Here is a 12102-nt window from a genome sequence, read left to right on the forward strand (position 1 = left end):
ACTGCATGAAGGCCTCCTCAATCAGGCTGCTGGGATTCCTGCAGCGGCATAAGCAGGCACATGTCTGCAGCAGCTGTCCTATGCTGCACTTCAGCCATACTGAGTCAGGTCCCAGGAATGGAACTCACATGTCTATGTGTTTGTGTAACATCACCTACTTTCTCCACTCACCAGTATTTGAAGATGGTACATTCCAGATGGCACCTAAGTCTCTCAGTCCTGACATCTGATTTGACCATAGATTCTTGGGCCAGTCTTTTCTAAATGCTGAAAAGGATCATCCAGTGACCAGGCTGTCAGATTCTGAATAAATAAACATGAAGATTCTTCCCCAAATACATCAACTGTAATAAAAGGCTCACTTTCTGGACAATGGCTTTTGCCTTAATTTCTTATCTATAATGCCTCATTAAGATATCTGTTAAATGTCTATAATATTAATTTAATAGAAAGGGTTCTAATAGAACTGTATTGGAATTGTTCATTTAATTAACCTCACAGGCCTTTAATGGACATCTTAAATAGACATTAACAAGACTGCTAGACAAATGAAAATTAGAGTCAATAACTTTCTTGGTAATTTCTCATGAGCTGTGAAGGACAAGCATTGCTAAGTAGGCAAACAGAGACGACTCCAAAAGAAAAAGTGTTAGAGCGTCAGGAAATCCAGAATGGACAGGACCCCGAGGGTTCACCATTCTGTGTCCCAGGAGATTTCGGCAAAGATATTTCCCGGCCACCAAGATGGTACTCAGGAACAAAGGCTTCAGCTTTCATATGCATTTACAGAAAATATTCTGTCTGTGTTCCCTTGGACTGAGCTCCAGGTAGGGAAGAGAGGAAGGAGATGGGGAGCATGAAACGAATGGAGAAAGAGAAGTGTTAGAGAGGGGAGGGTCATGACATTGTATGATAGAGCAGGGGAAATGGGACTGACTAGGATAAGGCAGGATGGTTGGGACGGAGTGTGGAATGGGATGAGATGTAGAACACTACATTGCTTTTACCTCCACCATCCACTCACCAGCTGACCGAAGTGATGCATCTTTGTAAAGCCTAAGGCTGTCTCCCCATATTGATCTCCTCTGACCCCCTTACTTAGCAGGAGTAACCATTCCTCACCCGGGCACTCCTCTCTATTCCCACCCTCCTAACTTTCACCACCTTCTTGGCCACTCCCTCTTAGAGTCCTTCAATGGACCTTTATATTCCAGAACGTAAATGTTGAGCTCATTCCAATTGTTGGACTTCTCTCCAACTTCCCTCCCTATCTGGTCACATGGCCACAATCCCAGGTTCACCTAAAGTTCTCACAATCATATTTTCAAGCAGAGAGGAAATATGATTTCATTGTCTTCCTCCCCCAAGTTCGATTAAAAGCTTGGTAACAAGCCTGTATTTTGATCATTCTGGATCCCCAGTTATCTAGAGGGAACCTGACCCATGGTAGAGTCTCATTGAGTGCTGGTGTGAAAACACTGCCCTTTGACCTCTCCATGTAAGTACATCTACCCTCACCCCATGGAATTGTCTCATTGCCTCCGAAACTCAGGTACAAGATCCAGTTATGCCTTGCTTCTTCTCCTTTGTCCGCAACCACATCCGACCTTTCTTGAAGTCCTATTGGACATCAATAAGAACTGAAGTCTCCTCCCAGCTCTGCTCACGTCCTATCTCTTGACCTCATCCTCCCACAGCAACTGCCCAGCCAGCCCCAGCCCCAGCTCTCCCATGGCTTCCCTGACTCCATAGTCAGCCACGTGTAAACAAGGACTCAGACTGTGCCATCCTTTCACTTAAAACCCACAAGTAACTTTCCCCTAAGCTGATGTTAAGTCATACTCCTGACCAGAATTCCCAGGTCCCTTCCTGATGGTGCTATGCTTCCCCTCCCCAGCACCTGTCCTGTCCGCTCTGGAACCCTCAAGTGTGCACCGCTCCACTCTCAGTGTTTGCTCTTGAGTTCTTTGTGGGATTTTCTCTCTGTTGTCCCTCAATCCACGTCAGCCTTATCTTCTGCATTTGTCTCTGTTCTACTGGAAGGTTCTCTCATGACCTTCCTAGATCACTCCCACCTTCCTAGCTCAGCAGCCCCTCCTCCACCAACCTATCACTTCTTATGTGTACTACAACCCTTGTCAGCTGGGACTTTACCTACCTAATTGTCATTAGAGCCATCAAACATCCCCATATGGTGATGACACTGCTTTGCATAGAATGTGTTTAGCAGTCACTGGGTATGGTGGCACACACCTTTAATCTCAGCACTCAGGAAACCTCTGAGGCAGAAGGATCATGAGTTCCAGGCCAGCCTGAGCTACATAAAAAAGCCTGTCTCAAAAACCACAAGGAGGGCCTCAAAGTGTAGTCCAGTGGTAGAGAGGCTTGCCTAACATCATCAAAGCCCTAGCACCCACTCTCAGCACAGGAAAAAACATGTTCATAAGTATTTGTTGTTTATCTAGTTATAGTGGCTCATACTAGTAGTCAAATCACTTGGGAGACTGAGACAGAAGGAGAACCATGAGTTCAAAGTCAATAGTGAGTTCAGGTCAGCCTGGACTACACAGTATGAGACCCTGTCTCAAACACACACACACACACACACACACACACACACACACACACACACAAGATTTATATTTGCATTGTCTCATTAGAGAGAGGGAGCCAAGGGTGGACCATGATGAGTGAGTGGGCATTGGTTCTCACAGCTGCCACGATGACAGCAGTGACTCCATCCTTGTGACTTGTCCACAGCAGGTCCATATGCTACCCTCCTATACAAGCAGGCACTGCATCCAGCAAGAGTCCCCAGATGCCACAACTGCTGTGTCATCAGAGCCTGCCCCCAACACACACAGAGAATCACAAGTCCACATTCCACAAACCGCAGGACCACGGAGCAGTCCAGCATTACATGCCTTAGCTCCACCCATTGAAGCACAGTGTGAGCTTCTGTGCTGTCATCTTTGATAGGAAATCAGAGGTCAAGGCCAACTCACTATCCACCCTCAGTTTGAAAACAGAAGATGAGGAATAAGGAGCAGTGTCTACTACTGAAGCATTTAATACGCACACATTAAATTGTACATCCAGCCAGAAGTGAGAGAGAGAAATGTCTTATTGAATGCTTCCACGGGCCCTCTCTCCACAGAAAGATTGCCTTGCAAGGATCATGAGGTGGAGAGCCCTGGATCCCTCGACGCCCAAAGGACATCGTCAGAATAACTGGACACTCCCTGGATCCCTCGACGCCCAAAGCCAGCAGGAAGCAGTCATGAGAGACCGGGCTACGCCCCCATTCCCTACCCTTTAAGACCCCCCACAATTTTTTAATAAAACCAAAAAGGGTGAAATGTTGTTCCTTTTGCAGACTACAGCTCCCAGCATCCCCCTGGACTGGAAGCCGCAAAGGCGCAGGGCATTTCTCCCAGACGCCCGTGTGTTCCCCGTTAAAAACAGGGGTCACCACGAGCTCTCTCTCTCTCTCTCTCTGCCCCTCTCTCCTTTTGTCTCTGCACACCTGTCCCTTACTTGTTGTTACCCCCAACATTAAAGTGCACCCACGTGGGACGGTCGCGTGTCTGTGTCTCCGTCCTAACCCCGCATCGCCGGGTGTCTCGCGTAAAGTCTCCACTCTCTAATCCCGCAGACAGACAAACAAGACAAAATAGAATAACAGAAGCAACAAGAAGACAAGTGTCTCAGAGTTCATCAACATGCACGCAGCACACCGAGCCCTGACCTTGCACATAGTCACAAAGGAACACTTTGATCTCTTCCTTGGGTCATGGACAGATGCTGATGGCACAAAAGCCAGACGGACTGGAATGGCCTATCACCTGAGTTCCCTCAACAGCAGTTCTCCCTCCTGCCCGAGACTACTCACTGTATGTAAGTGTAGGCTGATGGGACACTTTCTGTTGGAAGGTGACCCATTATATGTACATTATACACTGCTTCATCAGTGAACCTTATAAGAGCACTGCCATGATAGCCTAGACTAAACGCTATGGGAAGTGGCACGTCCATGCCTTGATTGCCTCTTTCAATAGCCCACACCCCAGCCTCCAAGGCTACTGTTGGTCTCCTGGCATCTTCTCCAACCAATCCCATCTTCTAGTTAGGAATCGAGCCTTCCCATTGGCTGTTGCCTCATTTATGACATCATTCTCCCTCCAACCCTACCAGCACCTGGTAGAATCTTGGTGTTTCCATGGTGATGACTGTAAACAAATTTGGATCATCACAGGTCCAGGTGACCAGTGACCAGTGAGTGCTGTCTGATACTGGACACACTTGCCACTGAGGTCAGCTGATCAGACAAAGCCGACCGATTATCTTGCTCCATTGTTCTTTGGATTGCTAATCCTCTCCCCTTGACCATGTCAGGTAAGGAAAGAGACTTTAAAACATGTGATCCTCTCCACTGACTTTTACTATACTAGTAAATCTTTGCTGAATGTGGATAGTATTGATGTTGATATAGATATCACATTTAGCTTTGGTTCTTACTAAGTATGTGATTTTAGACAGAAAGTTTATTCTCAAGTGTTTTCCATCCACCTCAAGGAGTGAACAGTGTCACTATGCTTGGGGTGTGTACTGTTGGGTTTTCAGAGGAAAGTGACCAGGGAATAAAATCAGGCCCTTTTGGATGGTATTAAACTACAGAGACACAGGAAAATGAACAAGGCACGCAGAGATCTAGCACTCCACACCACTGATGAGACAGTCTCCCCCCACTACTCTTTCCAGTCTTAGTTTAAAATTCAGGGCGACTCTAACAGTATCGGTCACACCATGGATGGTGGCACACAACTATAATCACAACATAGAGAGAACTGGGTGGGATGGAGGTCAGTTCAAGTCTAACTAGCTCTACACTGGCCTCTCTCTATACTCACCAAATGAATATTGACTATGGACAAAATGGCGACTGCCATGTTGTGCAGTTACTTGGACTTCCCTGGATTAAACATGGAGAGTGGAAGAGAATAAGAGGACTGTGGAATCTGAGAAGGCAGTTGTTGTACTGAAAGAAATATTGACAGTGTTGCTGGAAGGACAGACCCACAGGAAGTCAGGGAAGGGGGCAAACACAGTACGGGTCTAAAAGTATATAAATATATGAAGGCACACTGCAGAGGGGACCCTGGTGGTCAACAATGGTAGTTTAGAACACAATGTTGAAGACGACCAGATTATAATCAAAACAGACAAGGCATTGTCATTTCCCAAGCCATGTTTAACCAAACGTAACTGTTCAGATTAGTCTGTACAAAGGTTCCCTGGCACATATAGAAAGAATATCCTGATCTGGTCCCTACTCTTGCACTCCATCCAGACCACTTTCTGCCCAGTTCCCCGTGTCTCATGTGCACTGGTGGTGTTGGATAGGATCAACTGGGGCTGCGAAGTCCAGTCAGTTAGAGTCTGACCATGGCAACTGACACGCTGTTGTGGGGGAGGGGATTCTCACAAGGATTCCCCCTTAGAAGAGATATAAAAATTAACAGTTACTGAGGAGCTGTTAAGAAAACAATTTAATCAACAGATATTAAATTGAGAAGCAATCATATTCAGAGATGAACCCCATAAAACATTAGCATTCTCAAGAGGACACACTAAACTGGTGCAAACAAGAAGAAATGTTGTCAGTAGGTTGTATTTCTGAAATCATATTTGAATAATGCTTGAAAGTTATGAAATTATAAGAGATCCTATTTATACAAGAAATCCAAGGGGAAAAAAAGAGAGAGGGGAAAGGAATAATTACCTAAATTCCTTACACATTTGTTAAACATCATTTCAGAAAAAAACTCAATAAAATAGAGATTGGCCTGGTGGTCATGGCAGGGGCTCCAGCACCAGCACTTTAGAGGCAGAAGCAGACCTGTCTGTGTGATTTCAAAGCCAGACTGATCAACGTAGAGTGAGTTTAGGTCACTCTATACTGTAAGATCTGCAGAGAACAGGACAAAGTTCCAGGTATGGAATATGCCTATGGGTCTCTTCCCAATAATAACCTCTGTTGTAGAATATATTTGCAAGGAAGTGTCCCAACAGGCATTATTATATTACAATCAGGAAAAAGGAGCATCGTGTCTAGATCTGAGTGAGGATTAAGGCAGATTGACCAGGATTTCCATGCCCACACAGGAAAAAGCAGACAGTTCATCTAGTGATTGTCATCCTACATAGCACCACCGATCGATCTTAACCCATTTGCTTGAGATATGTAAGGGAACATAGATGCTAGACTCTCCCACTCAGTACAACCTGGAGATAACACAGTCCCTCCCAGGGCATAGAAAGCTTCCATCTCAAATTTTTCCAACTCTCTTCTTGCTTCCTACAGAAAATTGCCAAAGTGCACCTTTCACTGGGACAGAATGTGCTCTGCAGCCCTCTGTGCCTGTGCTGAGGAATGCCACACCCTCAGCAGGAAGTGTGTGCAATTTCTATGGGGTCTGTACCCCAGCTGTGAGCTCAGCATGGCTCCTGTCATCAGACTCCAGCACATGCTGCCAGCAGCTCACGGACAGTGCCTGTCTTTACCAACGAGCTGGCACGACCATGCTGACTAAGCCAACTGACCAGAACCAGATCTCTACTTCGACATTTTTCTATCCAAGTGTTCTCCACTGGGATCTCAGAGAAAGCACCACCAGAAGGGAAGCTCCGTTCCTGGATGCCCCTTTAACTGTCATTGACCAGAATACCATCCCCTCGTCTCGGTCTATAACAGCCCAGTGTGATACCACTTTCCATATCAATGCATTACCACCATCCTATCCAACACTGTCTGCCTGCCTTGTACAGGCAACGCCATCAAATCTACCAGATCAACGATATATCCTGGCACCTTGCTACCTGCATGGAAGTCAGGTCTATTATTATGACCAGAACAGCCTGGGTCCTCCGATGGCTGAAGAATTCTGGCAGTGCCAGCAGGCCTATGGCTCTGTGTCCTGCTCTGGGAATCAGGCTTCCTCTCTGCACCCAGAGATGGTGATGGCACTACAGGAGATTCAGCCAATGAACATCCAAACACCTTTCTCCACCTCTCCCATCTACTGGCCCACATCTGCTCAAACCATGCCAGACACCAGTCTTCAAGGTGAGTAAAGCCAGGAGGAGAGGTGTGAGATCAGCCCTCAGAGGAGACACAGCTCTACCTTTCAGAAGTGGATGTCCACACAGAGGAAGAATGGGAGTCCTGACATGTTGGCTGTGGCTCAGGCTTATTACCCCTATATTCAGTCTCTATAATGAGAGAGAATACAGGAAAGTGAGTGACATTCAACCTTCATTAGACATGTCCAAGGACCACACCACAGGAACGCATTTCACTGACAAGGCTAATCAGCCCCACGTACCAGCTCACTAAAATCACCTCCTTCCTAATCTATGTCTCCAGATTCTAGATGTCACCAAGAATTTTTTTTTCTGTTTTTGTATCACTAAGTTTCCCCTGAGTTGAAACTAGTATCGAGAGAAATGGAACCCTGAATCTGACCTAGAGGAGGTCTTCTCCCACACTCCTAGTGTCTGCTGTGACATTCTCTAACACTTAAGATGTAGTGACAGTTTGCTTTGACCTGTGTAATATTGATAAGTAGGAATGAAGCATCTAGCCCTATCTGTCTCGATCAACCTCTCTCTGTCTTTGCCTCTGTCTCTTTTATTCCTCTAGATCTCTCTTCCACTTTCTCTTTTTCTTTTTCTTTCTGAATCTTCAGCAGTGACCCAAGGCCAAGACTATGTAGACATGTTCTCTGTTACAAAGTTGAAGCTCAAAGCTACTACAGTCTTACATTTTCACATCACTAACAAAAAAAATCTGTGAAATGTGGAGCTTAAGGAATATCAGGGCTTTTGAACTGCTTGCCTTTCAGAATTGAGGAACTGATATGGATACCTAAACTCATATAAAAATCCAGGCTTCAAGGCCATATGAGTAATACAATGAACAGAAAGAAACTGGTAGAGATGAGTAAGATTAGGAAATAGTGAGCAACACAACCTGTCTCAGAGCAAACTCCCAAGGCAATGAGAGGCACTGTTCCAAAGGAAAATATGGGAGACAGGGAAGAGCACACACCAAGGAATTCTACCACCTCCCCATGATCACTAAGCATGTACACACCACACAATCACAAAAGAAAACATGATATCACACGGTCAGAAGAAACAAATGAGTAGTTACTATGTGTCTCCAAAGAGGGCTGCTTTCCCTGCTCCTCCAGCAGAACTCATAGCAATGCCTGTAACAATGCTGTAGGAGCCTCAGTGCTCAGGTGCACTGAAAGGGGGGCGGGGTAGCATCTCACTTACCAGGCACTGACTTCGAACTTCCTCTCTTTCAGTGGTGGAGAGGGAGATGACCCTGGGATTGACACCTTCAGAGCAGACACTGTGTCTGCTACAGAGTCCAGACCTCGGCAATGCCTGCACCCAGGATGCCCAGATGACGACAGCACCTGTCAGTGGGAACAGGTCATTAACTGCCCTCATGCACAGTCCTTCTGAATTCCTGGCCTTGCCTCCAGCCCCAAGCCTGGAAAAGACACAGAAGAACAATGCAGATGAGATGAATGCTGAGCAATCAACACCTCTGGATTCCTATGAGGGCACAAAATGTAACCAAGACGCATCACCCCTCCCTTCAGCATACCCCGGCATGCAGCAGCCCTTGAACTACAGTGATGTTGGGAGCCTGAGACAGAAGCTAGCTTCTCAAAATGCCACTTTGGGAAACAGTGGCCTTGGTCTGGAAGACCCTGAGGCTCTGCAGAGTGTCATGGAGTCTAGCAATGACTTTACAGACATGACTACTCTGGTGGCAGATATTCACCTTCCCCAACTCTTAAACTCCATCACTGACCTTGACCAAATGGAAGATCACACAGCAAGCCAAACCAAAGACTCCAAAGACATCAGGAGGGATCAGGCCCAGTCACGCACCAGCATCTTTAATGGACTATCTGAACTAGGCAAAAAGAAAAGCCAGAAAGTCTCTGATGTGTTTCATGGAGCTCTTCAGGCCAGAACCCATAGCGAGGATATGCTGAAGGAAGATGATCCTGGGACCATAGACAACACGGCCAACCACGTGCAGAGCAAATCTCAGATATTTGTACCCAAGAGGCCCAGCGTAGCAAGAGCACAGGGGAAAGAAAAGGCCAAAGAGACCAGAGAAAACGGCTCCAAGAAAACACAGGAGCTGAAGCCATCAAGTCACAGAGTCAAGGCAAAAGAGAAGCCCGCCATCCCCAAGACCAAGAGGAAGAGGAATCCACCTGAGCTCAGCCATGACAGCTTTAAGAAGCCTCGAACTCACCTCGGCATGCACATGCTGGAGTCCGTGCAGGTCTTTCACCCACTGGGGAAGAAGAGTGAGAGGAAAACTGGCGTCTCCTCCTCCCGGGCTCTGCTGAACTTCAGCAGCAACAAAGATCCCAGGATGGGTCCTGATACCACATCACTGCTGGATATGCCACGTGAGGGCCAAAGCCTTGACAAAAGCCTGGGCAAGATTCAGAGACCAGGGAGCAGTGCTCCCAAGCGGTGTCCATCTCCATCCCAGTATGAGCTTCCCCAACCTGGGAAGGTCAAGTTAGTACCTCTGCCTTTCCCAGTCCTGGACAAGCCTCAAACCAAACCTGTTTCTAGAAAGCTCCTCTGCCTGGCTTCACGCAGGCCCACTGTGGCTTACCCAGTGAGGCCTCACTCCCACTCAGCTCAGCCTCCCACGCTCAAGCCATCCCAACCAGCTCCTGCCAGCACATCACTGATGGCCTCTGACAAGCCAGCTCTGCCAAACGGCACCAGTGCCACACGAGCCAACATAACCAAGCCCATCCAGTCTTGCCCTGGGCCTCAGCCGGCTGCCTCTTTGCCTGCACCCTACAGAGCATCATCTCACACTTCACTCCACAGGGAGCCTCTTTCTGCTGCCAGCAACAAGGCCCTCTCATCTCCCAAAGCTAAAACCCAATACCTGCTGCTAGACTTCAGTTGCCAACCCATCCCATGGAGGAAAGTGGACATTCCAGGGCCAGTCATCTCACAGCCCATCACTGAAGAGCAGAGGCCAGAGAGGGAGGCCATGAAGAGGCGGGCTCAACAGGAGCGAGAGAATGCTGCCAAGTGTACCTCCCTGGGAAAACCACAGCTTTTCCTTCAGAGGGAGAAAGATATGGAAATTTCGAGATATTATGGCTATGCAGTGTAAGTGCTGCCCAAACCTTTGGGACACAACGCTGTTCATCATACACAGGTAAGATGTAGATACACATAGATATTCATGCATACATGAAGTTTAGAGGCTTAGCCTAATGTGTAGATATGTAGATACATACATAGTAATGCAGAATAATATTTAGATATATGCATATATATGAATGGAAAGACATAGTTTATAAATTTATAAATATTTGAAGACACTATAATTGACTGTAGAAACTTAAGACTGTGATTTTATCTATCAGTATATAGAGAGGGCTTTGATGTCTTCCTTAGAACTTTACTATTATTAATTTATGTTTCCTAGTTATGTAATAATACATGTTACATAGATACAACATATGCTATAAGTCAGTGGTACTACTTATTTAATGTTAAAGCTGTAGCAAAAAGCTCTAGTGGCAATAAGATTATTTTCCTGGACTTTAATTTTCAGGATCCTAGGATGATGTGGAGTCCCCTCTGTGTGCTGTCAATATGTTTTATTACCATTGGTCATTAATGAGTAAAGCTGTTTCAGCCAATGACTGAGCAGGTCAAAGCTAGGTAGGAAATTCGAGCTGAGATATAGAGAGAAAGCAGGCAAACTCAAAAAGATGCCATGTAGCTGCCGAAGGAGAAAGATGCCTGAATGCCAGAACATTGCCAATAGGTCACAGACTCACAGTGATAACAGATTAATATTACTTGGCTTTATTAAGATGTTAGAGTTAGCCAGGAATATGCTGGGGTCATTGGCCGAACAGTACTGTAATTAATGTGGTTTCTGTGTGATTATCCGTGTCAGAGTTACTAAACATGGTAGGTTTCCTAGAGTGTATACTGTAAACTGAACACACTCCTGCTGTCACCACACTTTCTCCCATTATGAACCTCAAACACGAGCCCTTTAAACATCAGTACTCTGCCATAGAGATCTGCCTGCATTTTCATGATATGAAACATAGAGTCCATGTATGCATAATCAAGATCCTACCTTGAAAGAAATTCTTCAAGGCAAGTATCTTTCTGATATGGGTTGATTTGGATTACTGGGTTTATCTCAAATTGTATCAATCTTTGAAATGATCCATTTAACATGTTCATTTCTCTTGTGTGTGTGTGTGTGTGTGTGTGTGTGTGTGTGTGTGTGTGTGTGTGTTGTCCACATGAGCTACTGTGTAACAAATGTGTGGAGTGCTCACAGAGGCCAAATCTGGGCATCAGGTCTCTGGAGTCTGGAATTAAGAGAGACTGAAAACCATCATGAGGTGCTCTGAATTCGACCTGGGGACTCTGCGAGAAAATCAAGTGTTCTTGTCTAAGAAGCCATCTCATCACACCCAAGTTGAGTACACATAATGCAAACAACATAACCTTAGCCTCTCTATTGCTGCAAAGACTTGACTGTCTACAAACATCACATGTTTTTCACCCATGGAAACACTGTTGGACACCATGCCTGGTTCCCTGATGTACTGTAGACAGTGCTGCAATCAACACTGACGGGCAAGTGCCTCTCTAATGTACCGAGTTCTTTGGGAAGGTGCACATGAACCATGGGGTGGGCCAGATGCAGGCTTTGGTGGTCCCGGAACACTGACAGCCAGTCAGGATGGAAAACGTCCAATCCCCAGCAGCAGTAGATAGCATTCCTCACTGTGAATTCCCATTAGCAGCATTGGTCACTTTTTCTAGTCGGCCTTGAATGGCATCCACTGGAGGTTCACTATGCATTTCCCTGATTCCTCCTGAATCAGAACATTTGGATGTACTCACCCTCAGTTTTTCCAAAATCTGTGAGAACAGTCTTTTTCTATCCCCTTTAATACCTGTGTTGTCTTCTTTCTTATGATTTACTTATTTAAT

The 12102-nt window shown here is 46.0% G+C and overlaps 1 protein-coding gene across 1 annotated transcript; it reads left to right on the forward strand.

The window, feature by feature from the left end:
- The first annotated feature begins 4388 nt into the window (after positions 1–4388).
- LOC142837158 (uncharacterized protein C2orf78 homolog) lies at positions 4389–10243 on the forward strand. The gene is made up of 3 exons (XM_075952122.1): positions 4389–4395; positions 6365–7126; positions 8376–10243. The coding sequence occupies exons 1-3, from the start codon at positions 4389–4391 to the stop codon at positions 10241–10243; spliced, it is 2637 nt and encodes an 878-aa protein (XP_075808237.1).
- Positions 10244–12102: the final 1859 nt, after the last annotated feature.

The sequence above is a fragment of the Microtus pennsylvanicus genome, chromosome 17, assembly GCF_037038515.1.
Source record: "Microtus pennsylvanicus isolate mMicPen1 chromosome 17, mMicPen1.hap1, whole genome shotgun sequence".
Taxonomy (NCBI): domain Eukaryota; kingdom Metazoa; phylum Chordata; class Mammalia; order Rodentia; family Cricetidae; genus Microtus; species Microtus pennsylvanicus.